This window comes from Lepisosteus oculatus, chromosome 12, assembly GCF_040954835.1.
Source record: "Lepisosteus oculatus isolate fLepOcu1 chromosome 12, fLepOcu1.hap2, whole genome shotgun sequence".
In the NCBI taxonomy this organism is placed as follows: Eukaryota; Metazoa; Chordata; class Actinopteri; order Semionotiformes; family Lepisosteidae; genus Lepisosteus; species Lepisosteus oculatus.
Window position 1 is genome coordinate 12,992,108 of NC_090707.1, and position 21,140 is coordinate 13,013,247.

General features: G+C 37.1%; 1 protein-coding gene across 18 annotated transcripts in view; it reads right to left on the reverse strand.

Moving 5' to 3' along the window:
- Positions 1-21,140, reverse strand: part of baz2ba (bromodomain adjacent to zinc finger domain, 2Ba) — a 79,997-nt gene that overhangs the window by 25,767 nt on the left and 33,090 nt on the right. For all 18 annotated transcript variants that reach the window (XM_015358701.2, XM_015358702.2, XM_015358704.2 and 15 more), the window contains 6 exons: positions 10,872-11,018; positions 5,110-5,298; positions 3,333-3,488; positions 2,225-2,418; positions 1,535-1,750; positions 361-762 (listed from right to left, as the gene is read on the reverse strand). In XM_015358701.2, the coding sequence (XP_015214187.2) occupies positions 361-762; positions 1,535-1,750; positions 2,225-2,418; positions 3,333-3,488; positions 5,110-5,298; positions 10,872-11,016 (1,302 nt within the window). In that variant the 5' untranslated portion in view covers positions 11,017-11,018. The remainder of the gene's footprint in view (positions 1-360; positions 763-1,534; positions 1,751-2,224; positions 2,419-3,332; positions 3,489-5,109; positions 5,299-10,871; positions 11,019-21,140) is intronic.

Genomic DNA, 21,140 nt, shown 5'->3' on the forward strand with positions numbered 1-21,140 from the left:
TTCACTCATGTACTCAGCCACACTACACAAAATATAATCAAACAACTGATAAGAATACTTAGAAGGTTCATCTTCTGTCTTGGAAAAATTCAGAGACCTTTTAACATAAGGATGTCAGAAACAGTAACAGTCATAAAATAACTGCAGATACTGAATATAAACAAATTTATTTGTGCTGCTCAATAGCAATGTCTACTCAAAGAAGCACCACCATAAAAGCCAAAATGGATCAAAACAAATCTTGCTGAAGCGCCAGAAGAAATGAAAATGAAACAGTTCTAATTTACTTTAGTAACAGTTGAAAAGCCTCGCTGCCTTTAAGAAGAAAGGTATATCCCATAATGGAACAAGCTAACAAACCTGTTTCAATCTTAAATCGCTGATCTGAGAGCAGGGCTCCTCTGCTGTGCTTCTGTTGCCTGCCTTGAGGACGTCTGGTGATGGAATAACTGGTTTGGGAGAAGCCTCTCTCCTTGGTTGAGTGACCAGGGCCAGAGGTTTGTTGCTGGCTGCCAGTCCTGTGGAGTGAATGACACTCAGGTGCTTCTTCATGGCCTCCTCCTTGGCCTGAGAGCTTTGGAATACAAGCGGGGATTGCTGGGACAAGACCTGAGGCTGCGCCTGCTGTGGTTGGAAAGACGGAGGAGTCGGGGGGTCAGCTGTGAAATTCCGCGGTGGGTTGCTCGTTTTGTCCTGGGGTTCTTTTTCTTCAGCAGGTTTTTGTCCATCCTTTTTGACTTCATTTAGATTTTGCATTAACACCTACAGAAAAGAAGTGGAATATCACCAGCTTGTGTCATTCTCTCCTCACATGCGAATCATGGGTCCCTCTTGGCTACTGCAGTAACCTGCTGTGCCACCTACTTACCAGTTTAAACATTCTTGCTGTTTTAAAGATCTCAATATTGTTGCTTGGCAATAAAATATCCTGCTGGTAACACAGGCCTATTTCTACACCTTAAAAAAGATAGCTTGCATATATACCACCTGAATATTTTCATAAGCATTACTTCTGTATTAAAATTTATGCAGGATGCAATTCAAATTGCTGGCATCTATTTCTGATTCCATTTTATGAACAGCCAATCAGAAAGCCATCAGATTGATCATTATTGAAGTCAACAAGCTGTTGAATTTTACTCTTTCCTCTAAAATAGAAAAGCAAAATAATTGCAAAAACTATTTTAAAAACATGACTCGATGTTAATGCTGTAACAGAGAGACAGATTCGGATCTACCATACAATCAACATAATGTACGGAGATTGTGGTATTATTTTACAAAATAATACAGGAGGTATTAGAATATACCATTATCTGCATTACCAGCAATTACTATGAGCAGTGATTAATAGAAGTAAAAGCCCCTATAATGACTTTTACATTAGAGAGTAAATTCTGTACACAGTGGGACACTTTCCCCTTATGTTCAAAGTTATTAACACAAAACAGAAGATGTCAAGTAATACCTACAGTAGATATTGTTTCTGCTGTTCTAAAGTGAAAAAGAGAACACATCTTAATTGTAACTTTACCTTGGTTTTTCCCTTCACTCGAGTTTCACTTTCGGAATCAGAGTCATCTTCACTTTCCTCATTGGTTTGATCGTCATCATCTTCTTCGTCGTCATCATCATCCTCTTCAAGGTCTTCAGAGTCACTGCTGCTCACTCCTTCGCTTGAGGTATCTGATGACGAACCTGACTCACTGTCACTGTTACTGGAGCTCTCCACTGGCTTCTTTCGAAGTTTCTACAAAGCGGTGATGAATCAATAAATCAGAGCACAACATTGCTTCAGTCAGCTGGATCAGGTGTCAAACGGTCTAGATCTCAAGTCAGCCTGGAAGGAATCAAACTCTTTGATGACATGTTCTCCCAAAAGTAACTAGTACTGTTTTACAATTTAAGCAGTATGTTTTATCTACAGTACATTTGAACATATATACATGTAGATCATTGCTGTGATGAACTTGTGTTTAGTGTAGAGGATGAACATAGTGTCTACCGTCAAGCACCTTGTGTTTCCAGGATATGCTCCAACTTATGACCCTCACCAAGATAAATGGCTTTCAGGTAAGGAACAGACAGACATGTAGAACATACATGTCATTATGATGCCCTGATCCAGTCTCTGTGAGTACTAACAGGCTAACACAGTAATACAACTAGGGACCAGAACTGCAGAGAGAACTGCAGCCTGCGATTCTTCTGCCATGTCGCTTACCTTGTCTTTACTTTTCTCCCCAGTTTTCTCTTGAAGTTGACTGCTGTTTTGCTCTGGGTTGCTCTTCCGGCTGCGTCCACTAGGGTGTGCTGCTTTTGTTTGCCCTGAAGATGCCAACGCTGAGGCTGTGGTTGTCGCAGTGTTCGCTCCCGTCGAGGTTGTAATACTGCTCCCATTTACTGCGCCGTTCACTCCTTCAAGATCAATTTTGTGTCCGTGAGAACATGGGGCAACAAAGAGATAGGCGTTTTGAGATGTCAGGCCTTTATGAGCTATGGTGAAATGCATATATTCATCATTAAATATTTCCTGAAAGGCAGTTAAGAAATCAAAAACAAAAACGGATCTTATAAACAAGCCCAGGCACAAAGGGTGTGTACACTCATTAGAGCATCTCAAGGTTCCTGAAGACTCAGCACTGCATAGAACACTTTACTTAAATTACTTGATTTCTTTTATTATATTACAATTAAAGTAATATAGTTACTCCTGTTGCTAAGGTATTACACATTCACTACTCATGTCACACTATCTGCAGGTGTTGAATATTAAAATCATCAATAAAGTTAAACGATTAAGTATTTTGAAAATTGTTCTTCATTTTCACTAATTGTTTTCCCATGTAAGACAAAACTGGACGTGCCCTTGCACACTACGGTACTGTTAAAAAAAAACTGTTCAGACGTCATAGCCAACACCACAGTATTATCTTAACTAATAGAAAAAAATAAACCTAAATATTATTCACAGGCTTTGGAAACTTGGGCACTTTAAAAGATATTTTGGGATGTGATAAAGAGAACTAGTTGGAAGTTATTAAAATGTTCTCAACATGAATATACTTATTATTAAGCTTGAGAGCATTTTCTTATTATATTCGCAGTGAAAGTTTGAGCACCTGCTTGCCAGAAACGATTAAGGCATTTACATTTCTGACATATGCCTTCTGGGACAATTAAATACATTTAATACCGCAGTTTTGTCTGTGAGGGCTTTGGTTATTTTCGTGGGGGATTGTTTCTGTACGTCAGGTCCTTTGGTTCCTCCTTATTTTAGGCAGAATGTTGGGAAAGGAATCTGAACAGCAGTGTCTGCCTTATGACAGTACCTTTCTGACCCCCACGGGCGTTCTTGCTTGCCGTGCGGGACTGGAATGAGCTCGAGTCGTGGTTCGGGACAGGAGAAGCGAACATGGATGGAATGCCCAGAAGAGGAGGAAAGAAGGTCGCCCCACCACGGCTGTGAGCCTCTGTCCGCCACCATTCTTCACCAAGAAGAGGAGACAGAAGACGGAGAAATGATTTCAGCCTTCTCCAGCAACCTTTTTAGAAAACCTTAAGTGAATGTTGTGCATTTCAGTTCTTGAAATCTTTATTTCTAAATATACGTCTTAATTATTTAAAGATGACCACATGTAAAATTTCTCATCTCGGTTGTAGTCTAAATGATTCAACAGTTCACACTTTGGTGGCCAAAGGTGTTCGGCCCCAGGCAGTACTCTAAGGTACAGGTTCACACATTTTTTTCTTCGCTCTCAAAGTACAATATCACCTGGGCTGACCATCAACGCTGTACAGTTTATCACATGACACATGGCAAAACAGAAGAATTTATGTTATTTAAGTCAAATAGCCTGATGCAACTTCTAAAGTTCTGTTAACTGCTGTAAATATCACAATTTGCTTTGCATACAAACTTAATTTCCCCATCTTACATGCTCATTTCTAACTCTATCCATCTCGATGATGGTACATCAATGTTGGAAGCCAATACAGTTTTTTTCCCAATCTACAATCTGCATAGATCACAATAACATTATATCACTTCTGACTTCTTGACATCATTATCAAGCTATTGAATATTGGAAACTCAAAGCAGAATTAATGATCTTATCATGTAAACTCACTTCACATTAGAAACCACAAAGCATTTTAGACATTTCACAGCTATACCAATACAGACTTATAGCCGACATTGCTGCAGCACAAAAGAACAAGAACACTACAAACTGAAAAACAAAAAAGGTGGTTCATATAGTAAAACTCTAACATCTTGATTAAGAAAATGTTACAGCTACTGAACATTTCCAGCTTTACAGGACATAACAGATCTATTGAAAAATGCCTATTATATACAGTACATTTCAGTATGTAGAGTAGCTATCCCTGGAACTTGTAACTTACAAGTTGTGGGTTCAGATCCCAGGTGGATTTTGTACTCATGAGAGCAACATATTTCACTCAGATTTCTCCAATAAATAACGGTATAAATTCATGTTGCTTTTGATAAAGCATCCACCAAAAAAATTTATTGAAATGTAATTGTTTTTAAGACTGAAACTTAGAAGACTTGTTCAGGAAATAAAATGAGATGCACACAAAATGCATTGCTTTAAAAACTGCTGTATTAAAAAATTGAAAAATTAAAACTGATTTGTTATTTTGCAAAACCTTGTTGTGATAAATGCACAGATTATGTATTTTACAATTTGCATACTCACGAGAATACATTAAAAATAGATATTAAAATGTTTGCTTTTGACAGAATACACTTGTTTCTTAAAGTTATAGCCACCAATCATCTAACTTTTATGTCTTGATAGAGAACAAATTACGGCTATTGAAAATATCCTACAATATAGAAGATAGCTCTTGAAAAATGCCACCCCTATTATTTCCACTGGCAATGAGTTAACAGCATGCTTAACGATACTCAATACTGGTCCCCTGCACTTCCATATCGCCTACATACTATAGCTGTCCCAGCAACCAGAGTTTCCACATTTGTACTTTTTTTTTTGTCCAAAACACATAAACAATTTGGACGCTGCTTTCAAAAATGTAATCATACATCAAACCCATGGAGAGGCAGACAACAGCTATTACCCGGAAAAGTTCCAAGCTGAGGGTGTGTTGCTAAGGCTGCAGATGCACCAAGTGTTCCCAGGCCTCCAAACTCTGAGCGCCCTGAGCTTGTAGTGTATAGACCAAAGGCTGGATGATTGACCATTGGGAAGGCACTTGATACAGTAGACAGGTTAAAGGACTGATCTCCAGCAGCCCGAAACAAATGTCCTAATAGATGGGGGGAAAAAATATATACATTAATGAAAAACTAAAACAAAATGTGTTAGCAAGCCCATGCAATGTCTTTACTTACAAAACATGTAGGTTAAATCTGAAATAAACAGAAAACAAAGGAATTTAAAGACTACATGTTTACAGAACACAGATTATTTCCTTAAACTTGTATAACTGAGTTATGTACAGCAGATTTATCATATTTCTAAGACATACAGACATTGTTTCAGCATTTCCATTACATTTCATCACCTACGTGTAATTGCAGGCTGTATGACCGCTGCTTGCTAAAAAAACTTAATATACAGTCAATAAAGTTAGCTAATAGTTTGGAGGACAATGTTTCCACTAAGTTTGACTCCATCTGTTTAAAACATTTAAAAAAAACATGCACACTTGGAAGACTGGGATACTTTTCATTAGGAAAAGACTTTTGTTTTGTTAGGATTTATTGTGTTTAAGTTAATGTTGAAATACAGTATGCATTGGAAAATACATGTCATAACCCCTTATTTTTCGATAGTTAAATAGTTTTTTTTAGGAGTCAGGATAGGAGAGGATTTCTTTAGGAGTTATTCACTTGATAGATAACTGGAAACCGAATATTTAAGATAAGCAGCACAGTACCTCATTTTCAATCTCTTCACCAGTTGAAAAGAAATTCAGAAAGTGCAAATGTTAAGACTTCACCTTCTAAGCTACTCTGTAAATTCTTAACATTTCCTAAAATAATTCACAAGGAATTAAAACAATAATTAGACAGCTAATGAAATAATTCTGAGGCAGACCCATTTAGGTCGTAGTTGTTGCTATTATTACTACCACCACCTCTACGCTGCTACGCTGACGCTTATCTTAACTGATTTACATTTGTACCCATTTACACAAGTGGGCATTTTACAGAACCAATCTGAGTGAAGTGTCTTGCTCAAGGGTACAACAGCACTGCCCCACCTGAGACTTAGTTCTATTTCATGAATCCAGTATCTTAACACTAGTTCACTGATGTCACAGCTCTCTGGAGGACTTTTAACTATTTTCCTATAAACGAGTGAACTTGAGTGAGGTGTCAGTCATTTCTGTAATGAGAATGCAGGGAACAGACTAAGGCCAGCAACATACGTGCATGTTGCACCATTTCACTCCTTGTTTTGATAGTAGACTGTCACACCAATGTGTCAAAAAACGGAAGCGTCAAAGCCCTTTTCCTGGGGAAAACCCTCTGGCAAGCCTTGGCTTTTGGAGCTCATTACGCTGTAAGAAAATCGCTATATCTCATGACGAATCAGAAACTATGACACCAGCGGAGGAACACTTACCATAAATATTGTTGAGTATCTTAGGTCAAAAATGAAGGAAGAATATGGGTTAATGTGAAAGTCTAGGGAAAACTGGTAAAAGTTATATTAAGAGTTAAGCGTCAGACAAGGAATGATTTAAATCAAACTACCAGAGGTAGTGCAGGAGCTGGTGAGAGAAACGAGACAGTTGGATGTCACACTGAGGTTTGTGGTTGTTGGTCAAGAGTTCACACTCAGGTGGTGAATTAAACAGTTCTCTGGGAAAATCTGGATGTGCTGCTCTGCAATGAGACGCAATGAGACACTGCAGTTTGCTTGGGCTCATAGAAACCCATTAAATCAAATTATGGCCTAACCCCATGTTGTGTGAAGCAATGGCCTTAGGCCTCATACACACACACTGCAGTGAGTAAGACAGCCATACAAACCGCATTCTATGTAGGCAATGTGGAATAAAACACATTCCACTACTGAAGTGAAGCTCCACATTTAGAAACACTGAGAACAACCATTACAAGCCAGTCTTTATGTTTGTATGGTGATGGTAATGGTAACTGATTGAGATCTTGTCTTACCCAGTTATGTTTTTCCTCTACGAACTGCAAAAGGTAATTTCTGCAGTATTTTGACAGTAGGGTAAAACATTTGTCAGTATTACAACCATAAGGCCAGTAGGAACTACTGAATGGCATTCAAAAGGCTTGTCTGGGTGGAAGTAGTCGTTATGAGATGATGTCATTCCTGACACAGCAATCCTGAGAGCACCTATTTTCCTTTAGTGCAGCTGTAATGCATATTACCAAACTGACACTTGTGCCAAACGAGATAAACCAGTACAGTTATCACTGCTCTTTGTAACCAAACACCAAGTACTGTATACATACACACAAACCCCATATTAAGAGCAAGAAGTTAACTCACAACTGCACTCAGGCTGTATGTGTCTGAAGTCTAAGACGATAGAGAAAAAAACTAAACTTCTACAAGGTCTAGTAATTTAAATTGCAATAATGTCAATAGGCAAACATGATTTCTACATTTTGAAGGGTAGGAACATATGCTGTGCGGAGCTCAAACCTTTCCCATTAATGCATCTTTATCACTCTTTTGCTTTAGCATGGTATCTTTTTACAAGCCTTAAATGAAAATGAAAGCTCTGTATGCAAATCATAAGTCTGTTGCATAAGGAATGAGTCCCTGAATAAACAGTAGAGTCGGCTGAAAACAGCCAGCTTCATACGCAGTATACTGTCTTTCAGACAGCCTGTTGCAGAAAGGAAGGAAAACATTTAATGCAAATGAGATTTCCATCACAAGAAGAAAAAAATTCCAATGCGCCAGGTAATTGGAATAATTATAAAAGTGATGAGTAAAGAATTCTAGTCAATAAAAGTCAAATGTGTGACAGCTTACATTATGTTTTATAGACTAGTTATATCATGAGGTGAAGTGTGCTTTATTAGATACAAAACTGCATCATTATCTTTTTACATTCTACATGGCCTTTCTTTCACATTCTGTTTTAAAACAGCCCACAAATGACAAACAGTTCCCTACATTTCTCAAGAAGGGCTGTGTCCATATTTGCCAATTAGGTAAGACTAGCAAATTCCACAGGAATGCGTCTCTGTATGTTTAGAGCCACTACTTTCAAAATTTCTGCCTACAATTATCCCTGTTCTGTATGTCAGTTAAATAATTTTAAACATCCATTATGCATAAAAGCAAATGGAACAAGAACTCATTTGTCTGTACTCACATTTCTCTTGCTCTGCCAGCTGCTACACCTAGTAAAGACCAAAAACAAAGCCTCTATTCTTTAAAAATGTACACATTTTTTAAAACTTTATGACTCTTTGGTGGCCATAAAGTCTTTAATTTATTCCTAAGCTCTTATGGCAACCGTATGCAAGTTATCAGATACAAATGCAGGTCAGGGATGGAGAAAAACAATGTAAAAAATTAAATATGTGAAATGTTAGAAATATAAAAGCTACAGACTGCAAGTGCACTGCCTGAACCTGAATATATAAGATTTGTACAGTATATGATCGCTACCACAAGTAGCGAGGATTTATGATTGTGGAACTTCGGTGAAGGCATCTGAAATTCTTTAAAAAAAAAATACTGAAGCCCGGTTCACGTACTGATCTTCAAAACCAAGAAAAGTGGCTTCGTGGAAATCCAATGAAAGAGAGAATCCCTGATCATCAGTGGAAAATGTGCTTGAATTTCAGAAATAAGAAAAGGACTCATTGTCCTGGCTTCAATTCAGTTTACTTACAAAATGGAAAATCTACACTTTGAATCTCATTATAATAACCTGAATATTTAGAGTCTGGCTTTTGAAACTCTAGCAGCCGATACAGAGATAAATGACTGAAAGTATTACCCAAAAGGCCAGCATCCGTTTCTATAGCACTGCTGTCCAAGTAACAAGGAACGACATCTGCAAATGCCTTTTTAATATTAATGCACTTCAAGCTACAGAATAATTAAATCAGACTTGTAAGGAGAGCAAAGAAGGACAAAAAAGAGAGGAGAGACACAGGATGACTTGATACTTTCTTTATATTAATGCCATCAAACTGAAATGCTGTTAAACCACAGATCTGATGGAACAAAATGGAATGCAATGGGTGTGTATTTTAATATCCAGACAAATATCAGTGGATAAAGATTAACATAAACTGCATCTATTTTCTTTTGATTATATTATTGTATCTGAAAGATGGATTGTATAATTCACATGGAAGAAATTATGTACTTATTTACTGTCTATAATATTCTTAGAATAATTAACGCCTTTCGTGTGAGCAATATGAACTTGATGCTAACGATTAACTTTACATTTGATCAACTCGCAAGGAAGAAACATATTTCAGCTCTAATATTATTAGTATTTCCTGTATAATCATGGTACATTGAAACTTAAAGATTAATATACATGAAACCCGAATATTAATATACATCCTGTAAAGCCTGTTTAAATGTTATCCTAGAAACTTAAAAGTATCTGAAAAAATGCTTGCAATACTTTAGTGTCTCAAGATTGGATTACTAGTACAGAATATAATTTGTATTAGTATAATAGAGAAATTACTTTAAAAAACACATTTTGTTATCCAAATTCTATTAGGTTTCAAAGAGGTACTCCCACCCAAAATATCAAGCAAGTAGACCAAAGGGATTACATTCTGAAATAAACACTTTTTATTTTTTTTGACTGTAATGTGTCAGTAAGGTATAGTTTCAAATACAACAGTGTACAGTGTGTATATGTTTAGGAGTGTTATGGTTAAAGAATGTAATAATTGAAAAGGGGGCACATACTTCTTTACAAATACAGAAGGTGCAATATCTTCATTTTATCTTCAATAGGATGGCAAATTTCGCAGAAAATAATTACTACTATTGGTCAAATGGTCTGATTACTACAATGGTCCAATAACCTGAAATTACCTGTGTACCTGCTGCATGAAATTCAGTTCTTTAACCCAGCTTGCTTATCTGTTCAACCAGACTATATAGAGAGTGAATGACACAAGCAAAGAAAATTGCTATACGTTTGTTCTTTCCTCTTAAAAATCGAAATACAAATTTTGCAAATCACAGTTTTTAAATTTGCATTTTATTTTCTGGTCAGAGTAGTCTGACAGCTCAAAGCATCAACCACATCCGTCACGTAATAGCTTTGGCCACAATTAGTATTCTAAAAAACCAAGAGCACCCTAGCTTCTGCGCACTTTCTGCGAGGCTGACAGAAATGTCAAATCACACAGGCTAAACCAGAGCTAAAGGTTGTCAAGACACATCTAAAATGGTACAGATCTTACAGGGGCTGTTTAATTGTGTGGTATTCATTAATGTGCAGCTATTTCAATTTTCTCAAAAACTGTCTAAAACTCTCCTCTCCTCAAAATGATATTTCTAAAGGTTCTCAGGAAGGAACACATCTGCCTAGCCTTAATGCTACCCACATAATTAATATGGTGGGGGGGGTCTTGCCATTTGTGGCACAGATAGAGGAAAAAAAGGGCACACGTGTAGGTGATTCTCCACTGGAAGTGGAAGACTCACTAAAATGATCTTTTTAATTTGGATTAACATTAAATATGGCAACTATATATTTTATACTTGTGCCTCGTTTCGGGGTGCCTCCAGACAAACCCAAAGATAAACGTGCTGGTTATCCCAGTCCAGCTCAGGGGCTAAGGAGCCCCGCTGACCCCAGTGTGTGCCGAGTGCATGCGTGTGAGCGCTTACCACAGGTGGCAAGAGTGGAACTCAGTGCGGTGGGGCCTGTGGCCAGGCTGCTCTTGGAGGGGGTTGGGGACGAGGCGGTGGAGGAGGCTGTGTGCACCGAGGACGAGGCTGCTGATGGGGAGGCCAGCCGCTCTCCAGACTCCATATCTGTCAAACACAATTCAATCAGCACTTTTAGAAAGAGAAAGAAAAGGAAGAGGGGGAGCAAAAGCTGCTTCTGCACACCCTACTGGGTCTCTCGCGTTTACATCTGAATTACCCTGAACAATATTCCCATTTAGTAAGGTGGTTTTCACAGCTTTCGTTTTTTTTTCCCCCTATTTAATGAGTTTGCCATTTTAGGAGCCAATATTGAAAATGACACCTCTTGCAGGTGTTTCTTTAATTCCACTCCCCCACCTCAATGTTTGCTTTCTCACATTACTGTCATAACTTATAAGGAAGAAGCCAAAGCGTGGCTTTGACTCCCTGGCATCTCCTGCCATGCAAAACGTTAACAGTTAACAGAGCTGTTGATGGCGCTTCTGAAACGCGTACATTTCTCCAAAGGAGAAAATAAAAATACACAAAGTACAAAAACTACAATAATCAGTTTCAAACGTGATTTCAACCTCTGACACCTGTGCTTTTAGTCTTAACTGGTTGTGAACATTGAACTCTTGACAGCCCTCTATGAGCCTGACTTATTTTTTTTGCTGGAGCGTTCACCTTTAAAAAGGAATACCCTGGGCTGTTTTCTAACGATGCTCTAACGAGTTTTCATAAACATCAGCTCTTTAGAACGCCGTCATGAAGAGCCATTTCAACTACTGCCAGGGCTATGCAGACTGCAGGGTTTCTTCAATAATTAAGATCATAAAAAAAATTCTGCCTGTTTGTTTTTTCACTCTGGTGTTGACACAACGCCACATCTAAAATTGTCCTTAACTTATAGTAACAGATTCTGTTTTACAGTCCAACCTTGTTATTGTATCATTACACATAAACAATTTCTAAATCTCCCCAGTGATTTTGCTCTGCTGCAGTAACAGAATTGGTGATTAAATCTCAGAAACAAAGCTATCCGCTGAATATCAAGTAACAGCCCCTCAGTAGAAACAGCATTGATGAGACGCAAATTATATGAAACCTGGACACAGGCAGCATAATAAAGAGCATTTTTCTTCTTTAGCAGCAACCATAATCAGCAAGTATGTTAATACATCTTGACCCCCCACACCATCTTAAAAAACATAAATTACAAATGATTCCCTAAAATGCACTGAAAAGGCATAGAAAAATAATATTTTATACTTAACATTAATTTACCCTTTATATTGACTAAAATGTCTGCCAGACTATACTCAATGTAAATGGAATTCAACACAACAATACAACATGGAAAATTCAAAATACAAATAATGGAAAAAAGGGAAAATGGGAAATAATGGAAAAGAGGTTATTGCACACTTTACATTAAAATATCGAACAAATACACACCATAGGGTAAACCTACACCAGGAGCTTTGGAAAACTATCTTTTTCCCTGGCAGAATGTGCCTAATTACCAGCAATTCTCTACCAGACATCTTGTTACTGTTAACAACAATTATGGAGGCCATGTCCTTCAGAGTAACACGAAATGAGAGACTTTTTCAAAACACTAAAATACAAGATGATGTTCAGACACAACCACAATTGCAATTCAGACAACAGCCTTCAACGCAACATGGTTTTCCAACAATATTTTTTTAACATACGTAATTTTTTATAATAGAGGTTTTTAAAGAGACTGAAGTATAATTACCTTAAACCAATTGTTTCATAATGACTGTTTCTCGTAGGTTAAAAACCTTAACATTCTTGTTTATAAAGTCAAAGTTATTTCCTTAATATGTGCATTTGTAAGAAAAATACACATAATTCGCTAATGATTACTTCTGCAACAATCATTTCCTCTTGAGCAATTTTATCTTTATATTTGCCATACTCCACAATGTGTGGCATTTCCTTAATTTCTCTCAGGAATTCTCACTGCATTTGAGTGATGTACATATTATATGAAGAACAGGTGTTAAAAACGGAACAGCAGAAATTATTAGATTTTAAATAACACAAACCATAAATGTATACTGAAAAGATGTCATACATATGAAAATAGTATTCCAAAACTAAAAAGAACAAAAAATGGATACTGTATGTTTTTTACTGTTGATAAAGTAAGACCTTAACTGTTTTTGTCACGGAACACGTGCACTCCCCTCTTTTTAGGGTAGACGGCACAAAAAGGAAAAGTAACAGTATTTATTAACATGTTTATGTTAATGATTTAAATTAAGATGATTATTCTGCCTGTTTGGCCAATTGTTTTTTTTTAAACGAGCTGAAAAAAAAAACATAACATAAAAAGCAAAAGGAGTAAACCAGTATAGCCACAGATACATTCCCCAAGCACAGCAGAAGTAAAAAAAACTGATTCTACCAACTAGATTGCCTCCCCATTTCTTCAAACGGAGACTTGAAAAAATTTTAACAATTAAAATGGTTTTATCATCAGTATTAACTTGATTTTTATAGGTAATTAACACTATCGTATAGTATTTGTCTAGCTCATTGTGCATAATCTCCACAAGCAGCTGAATTAATTTGGCTTCAGTGTGCAACTAATCTTGAGCTCATGACAGAATGCATTGCACATTACACTGTGCAGCCATAACAAACAACACGTTGCATATTTCAAGAAAGGAGAAATCTATGCTAATGGTCTCAGAATGATTTATAGTATACATTACTCCACCAAAATCAAAAACACGTCCACAAATATTACTTGAAACACAATGCAGCTGCCACACTGAAAATACAAAAGCTTCTTCAAAATTGCAGTTAAGAGCAGCGCAGTTGTTTGCAATGTAAACACCCCTCCGAACACCACTTTAACCTAAATGCCCTCGGATCATTATACCCTTGGTCATGGACAAAATGTCAAATATTTTGCCTCAAACTGTCTCAGTCATGATTCTGCACCCCAACGAAAAGCAACAATCGTAATGCGTCTTGCCCAATTCCTTATTATCCAACACTGTAACAGATGGCTGATACTAACAGAGATAATCCTGCAACAGAGTCATCAGCATGGATCAGCAGTAATCAGACTACGGACACAATGTCTTTTCAGCTAATGGAAGGTGCAGGCAAGAGGAAGCATATTATACAAAATGCCTTGACCCCATTCAAAGTCAGAGAGCTGTTAGGTAGCCTTTCACTGCTGATGTGTTTTTGCCTGTTTACAGCCACACGGTTCTTTCAATTTCCACCCTGTTGTTTAACCAAGGACTTTTTTTTTACAGACTTAAGCTGCTACCTCAGTAAGAAAAATGATAACTGCAAATGTGCTCATTGTTTTCGACCCCCATGGGCTAATGATTAGCTGAAGCCCTGGTATTATTTGTGGAAGTCAATCTCTTGAAGCATGAGCTCAGCCCTGTAGTCTGTGCATGGTTGCCTGGTGACACTTACTGCTTTCATTTACCTTCACAAATCAACATCAGTGTCCCAGATCCCACAAACACAATTAGAAAGATTTCTGGTACAGAGGACACATAATTGCAACACTGTTTAGGAAGAAGGATTTATAGTTTGGAAAAAAAAAGTGGAAAATAGGAGAAACATGCAGCAGAAAAAAAAATATATCACACAATAAACAGCCAGGTATCCTGGCCCTGCCATTCAGAAATAAAATACAAAAATCAAGATCCTCCGCCTACATTTTTGGAATTTCGACATTTTAAAAAATGAGTCAGGCTTAACCAGCCATTTATTTCTTCTAGGATATCCTCTGAGGATCTAGATTATGTAGCTGCAGTAAGAGTTGAAAAGAGAGAGCTTTTAAGGTCAGTATTATTGGGTGCACCAGAAGTTCAGAGCTGCCACACCAGTACATTTAAATGCCAGCCTCCCCAGAGCTTCAAAAACAGCGTCAGACCTACATTCTCTTTTCTGTCTTTGATCCTTCCATTAAAAGTGCCAGATAAGACAGCAATTGTTGCCAACCTTGACCTCCCTATCACTGGAAGATGTGCTACCGCTGGACTGTGGAATCTGGTAAAGTACCTCCACAGGGAGAAGACGAGACTTTGGACATCATGAGTGACAATAACAATACACAGCAAGCATAAAATTGACAAAAACAACAGAAAAAAAAATACATTTAATCTTTCTCCAAAACCTTTTATCACATTCACAGTCATACACAGACTTGTAAATTTATTCAGAACAATAGGCAACTTCATATTTGTGCAAATCCTCTTTCATAAAAGACATCACTACACTTTTTAAAGTATGCAAATAAGTTTAACTGAATGCTTGTGCATGTTCCACATAGTGTTTTTATCTAGTTTTCACCTGGATCTAGGAATAAGATGAAAAGGCTGAACCCTCTTCCTGCTTTTCTAAAACGTAACTTTTATTTACAAACATCTTCAAAAAATTAACAATTAGCAATTTGATTTTTACTAATGATCATGTGGTGGAAAGGTAGGAGGAATGACTGGGTGTACTGTATATGGCCACACAAGTAGCAAAATCAAACCATTCTGGTAGTATTACTGGTAGTTGAAAAAATAGCATTACTTATAGAGGACAGCAAAGTTCAGTCATTTAAACACCTTTTTCTGCAGGATTTGAATAGCTACAATGCGTACAACACCTAATTTCCATTATTATGATCGTACATCTTCAGTTACAATTCTTTTATACAACTCAAACAGTAAATCTAGAAGCTCCTCTTTTAAGAATCCCTAAAAATCCAACAAAAAAGGGTAATGACTTTAACAGACTGAAAACAGTTACTAAAGTCCAGAACCTACTGTTAAGAGAATCTGTAGTTTAATCCTCTGTTTGTTTTACAGTATTTATATAGTGAACAGTTTTGTTTTAGAATAATAAGTACAATTCTTTAAGAACAGCAAATGGCTCAGTACAGATTGACTGATTCGCTCTGTACCTGCAAGGAGTGCAAAAAGTGGAAGGCATTATACATACTGTATCAGCAACAGAGGATTCAATAAAAATCTGTAAATAAACAGGGGGCTGAGGAAATAAATTATTTGAGTTGAAGGGGGGTGAAGGCTTTTTATGACAAATGTTTCAAAAAATCGTTCTCTTCATACTCTTTTAGCACGCCCAGATCATTTTCTTTTGGCCTGATATACAAGCAGAACCCACATATTCAATATTGACCGCGATTCATCACTACAACCTTGCAAAGACTGTGGACATTTCTGGCCCTTGCCATCGATACATTAGCAGTAAAAGATGTATCCCAAGAGACCGAGTTCGTAAACTTAAAGAAACTTTCTCAATTGTTCTTCAATTTGTTAGTAGAGAATTGTGTTTTGCCATTATGATTATTAAAGGTGAAAAAAATAACGTTACGTATGTCTATGCAGAATTAACAGCAGTGCTCGTTAGGCTCAGCTGTCCTGCATTATCATTCTTCTTGCCCTTTTCCAGCTCCACTCTGGCCCTTTGAAAATGAGTTAGTAAATTTCTTTAGAAGACCAAAGGAAAAAAGCACTAAAAATCTTAGTGTGTTATTAAAATGTCATTTTCTCATTTCATTTGTCTGGATTTAATAAAGGACCAAGGCATGTTGAACAAACTTCAACCACAGTTTCCTCACATCTTTTCCCCATTACTGTTGATGCGATATCTAGAGCTAAAGGAAAACATTTTTTTTTCATTTTTCCTGACAATGATTAAAGGACGTCGCGGCCTCTTTCCTTTTTCTCAGCCAATGTAACAATTACGAGGAGAATCTGAGGCGTGACAAACTGGTCAGTATAAATAAGTACCCAAGCATTTTCTCTTTTCAGTTTGTAAAAATTTCCTATTATTCATCTTCACGTCTGACAGAAAATAGCTACTGAAGAATTTGCCGTTTTCCAGCTGGATCCCAAGTCCATTTCTTATTCATTACAGCAGTCAGAAAATTCAAATCTACGTTAAACTAGATATATTTAGAAAATTCCATTATACAGGAGAGCATGTTTATATGGACGGTGCATTTCCTAGTTAATATGCAGTCTCAAAATGCAAGGAAGAGGCGGAATAGCATGCCAGTGCTTGTTAGAGATAATTATATTTTGTTATTACTGTACATTACACAAATTTAATCTTTTTCCTCTTGTTTACTTCTAAATCATTTGCTCAACTGTTTTTTTCCCCTCAGGCTCCATCACTAAGATTATCTGCTGTTGATAACAAAACATTAGGAAAGAACTATTCAAATTAACATCAATGTTAACACCATATTGCTATATGTAGTAAGTATAAATAATGTATGGGTTTTTTTTTCCTACAAGTGACTAAATCGTCTGTTTCCAGTATTACTAACCCCACAAATCCACTACAGACAACTATATTATTACACATCAAAGATGTTGGTCCAATAAACAAGTCAAAAAATGAAATGGCAAAGTAGAATAAATGCATTAAAAAGAATGACATCTGTAATAACAATGCAAACTAGGAGCAGTCTACATTATAGAGAGATGGATAAATGGTAGTTGCATAGATACAGCAAATGGGATTGTATTCATTTTAAAAATTACTATAAATACTAGATCGACAAGCTTTCAATCTTGAATATGAAGAACATAAGAAAAGTTACACATGAGAAAAGGCCATCTTGCTCATTTGGTAAATAGGCTATTCTCTGAAGTTTAAATAATAACATTACTTATCACGCTCCTTTCAAATCAATTTGCAGGTTGATTGACAACATGGGCTTAAGTGTGGGTTTCACATCTCAGATCTGTTTTTCTATCAGGAGTCTTTGTCAAAATTTTACATGGCATAAATGAAAACCAAAAAATGTCTGCATCTTTCTTTTCTGACACTTGAATTCTTTAAAGAAACACCCATCTCCTATCAAGCAACCTAGAGCGGTAGGCTGATTGGAAGCCTTTTTCACTCGTAATATGCATAATGCTGATGACATGCATGTGAAAAGCAAGACAAAAGGCAAACGGCTATTGCTTTCAACCAGGAACAATGACAGTTTCTAAAGGCTTCCATACGCTCTGCTTAATACTCAGTTGTCCTCTGAAATGCTTGAAAATGCATACATGATTTGCCTCAAGAAAACGCAACACTGCAAATTCTTATTGGGAAGAAGCACGTCAAATTTCACAGCACCTCCACTAAGATTTATTTTGCTAAGATGAATAAAGATTAGTTGTAATGCTAAACATTTCCTTTTTCACTGCCATCTACTGTTATATTTCCAAGCAAAATTAAATGTGAAACAAATCATTGTGATGCAATTCTCCTTATATCTGGTTAAAAAGCAAAAGACAAAAGTAAAACTATTTCAAATTGTCTAACAATTTGAAATAGCCTGTTCCAATACCTGCAACTAAAATAAAATAAGCACAGAAAATAACAGTTCTCAGTGGCGACATTTTTGGTTGCTATAATAGTTAAAAAACTCTGGTAACTAGTAACTTACAGTACTTGTACTGTACATCAAATGCACTTAAAGTCATCTAGCCACATCAGGATTGCACAATTTGTGAAACAGCCAAATATGAAAAGATGGTAGCAAGACTTCCTTCCTTGCAAGTCAAAATCAGTCCTATAGTAAAAACTGAGAAACTACACTATTGTGTGATCTTGAGGGAGGTTTTTTGTTTTCTAAGGTTTTTACAAGTAAGCAAAAGGCATCACTAGAATTCTAATCCAGTTCAGTCACCTTTTAAGAGACAGTGTTTACACATTAAACATCAGACTAGTCTGCATCTGTAAAGGTTATCCTTCATTTTACACTGCTTCAAGAATGTATAGAGCTCAAGGCTATCTTAATTTTCCAATAAATGCACATGGCAGCAACTTCCATCTACTAGTACCTCATTAAATGCTGTTTAGCTATCTGGTAAAGAGAAGACACCTTTATGTAGCTGATACAGACATCTTCATCATATTTGGAACTGTGATAGTGCATGATCGGCTATCTATCATACCATTTATGGTACTAGCAGGAATTTGTTTTTCATTTTTGCTGTATTTTCTTCTAACAATTTTAAGAATCTGGTGTCATCACTCTTTAAGTCATCTGTGCTGGCTTCTCTGTTGCTTGAATGGGCCATACAGAGCACCACCCACTTTACTGATCAGACATTGAAATGCAAGCCTGGGTTCTTTTATGTTTGAAAGCTTTCAAATGTGAGGGTTTGCGGTCTGTTGTCTTGAAATCACTCCTGTAGGAATTTATAGGTCTCAATGTTGGCACACAAAGCTGTAAAATTCATTTAATGCCTCCCACTTCTTTTTTCGAGGATTTCAAAAACAAGTCCCTGGGGCACAGATTCCCTGCTGTATGATCACCAAGAGGAACATGTGTTTTATGTGTAACAGGGCAAGGTCTGCCATACAGAGGTTCTTAGGTCAAGGATGGGACAGGTTTAACATGTGGCTAACTTAGAGTCAAATTAGTATATAGCCAGTCTCCCTACGTTACAAGTCACTCGATACCAAAAGGCAAGTGCTATACAACAGGTAGAAAATCCCTATTTTAACGAAAATGTTGCCTTACAGATGAACAATACAATTCATTATAAGGGATATACGTTGCAGGAGGACTGTAGAATACCTCTGACCTACTTTTTCGTTCTTCCTTTTTTTAACATTGTCAAATGCTGAAGTAGCTGAATTGAGCCTGGATCAAGGTAAACACAACCATGATGACCTTCTCATCCAACACAGTAAACCAATAAAAAACTCAAAAGAGTAGCCTTGACAATGGATCATAAATAGTTCATATGTCAATTTCAGAGATTATAATTTTATTCCAGATAGAAATAAAAATAATAATAAACTATTATATATAGCGCCTTTAAGGGTGGCTTCTCAAAGCGCTTTACAGAATGACAACAAAAATAAATAAAAAGAATACACAGGATAAAACACAATTACAATATACAGAGGAGACCGTGGATAGTGGTACTAAGTAAAGTAGGAGCAGAGGGGCAAAGAATGGAACCAGTTAAGTAAAGGGTCTTCTAAAGAAGAAGGTTTTGAGTCTGGATTTGAAGGGGTTTGGAGAAGGTGACTCTCTGATATCCTTGTGGAGAGTTCCAGAGCTTGGGGGCATAACAGGAGAAGGCCCTGTCACTCATACAATGTAGATGGGCTTTGGGGGACAGTTAGGAGACCAGAATTAGTAGAGCAAAGGTTGCGAGATGGGGAGTAGGGCGATAATAGTTCAGACAGGTACTGAGGTGCCAAGCCATGCAGAGCCACACAGAATTTGACAGGAAGCCAGTGCAAGGACTCCAGGAAAGGAGTAATGTGATCATTCGCAATAGACCTGGTTAGGATTCTGGCACAAGAATTTTGGACATACTGCAGCTTGTTCAAAGTGGATACCCCACCCCAGCGAGTAGAGCATTACAGTAGTCAATTTGGGAAAACACAAATGTGTTGATTAGCATTTCAGCCACAATAAGTGATAACATAGGGCGTAGTCTAGCGATATTTCTGAGGTGAAAAAAAGATGTTTTGACAATATGCTGACATGTGGGCCGAAAGTTAAACCTGAATCAAATATCACCCCAAGGTTTTTCAATTTAGACTGGAGCTCAAGTACAGAACCATTTACAGATACCTGTACCATTTACCTATCTGTTCTGATAGGTTCCAATAAGCATGACTTCATCTTGTTACAGTTAAGATTAAGGAAATTTTGAGTCATTCAAGTTTTTATATCAGAGATGCAATTAGATAGAATAGAGACAGCCACATCAGTGTAAGGTTTGGTATGGATGTATATTTGAGTATCATCAGCATAGAAATAATAGCTGAGGCCATGTGATCTTAAAAGTTGACCAAGTGGAAACATGTAAATGCTGAAGAGCAAGGGGCCCAGTATTGAGCCCTGAGGAACACCAGATTTAACACGACATATATCAGACCTATACCCATTAAGAGAGACAAAGTGACAGCGATCAGTGAGGTAAGACTTGAACCATTTGAGAGCAGTTTCAGAAACTCCAAACACAGTCCCAAGACGAGAAAGTAAGATGCCATGGTCAACAATGTCAAAAGCAGCACTGAGATCAAGAAGTAGGAGTATAGAAAGAGAACCAGAAGCTATCGGAGATCGTTAGTGACTTTGACCAGGGCAGGTTCTGTGCTGTGAAGTTGACGGAAGCCAGATTGGAGGGGATTGAAAAGGTTATTTGCCATGAGGTGGTTATGGAACTGAAACGTGACAGCACATTCTAGAATTTT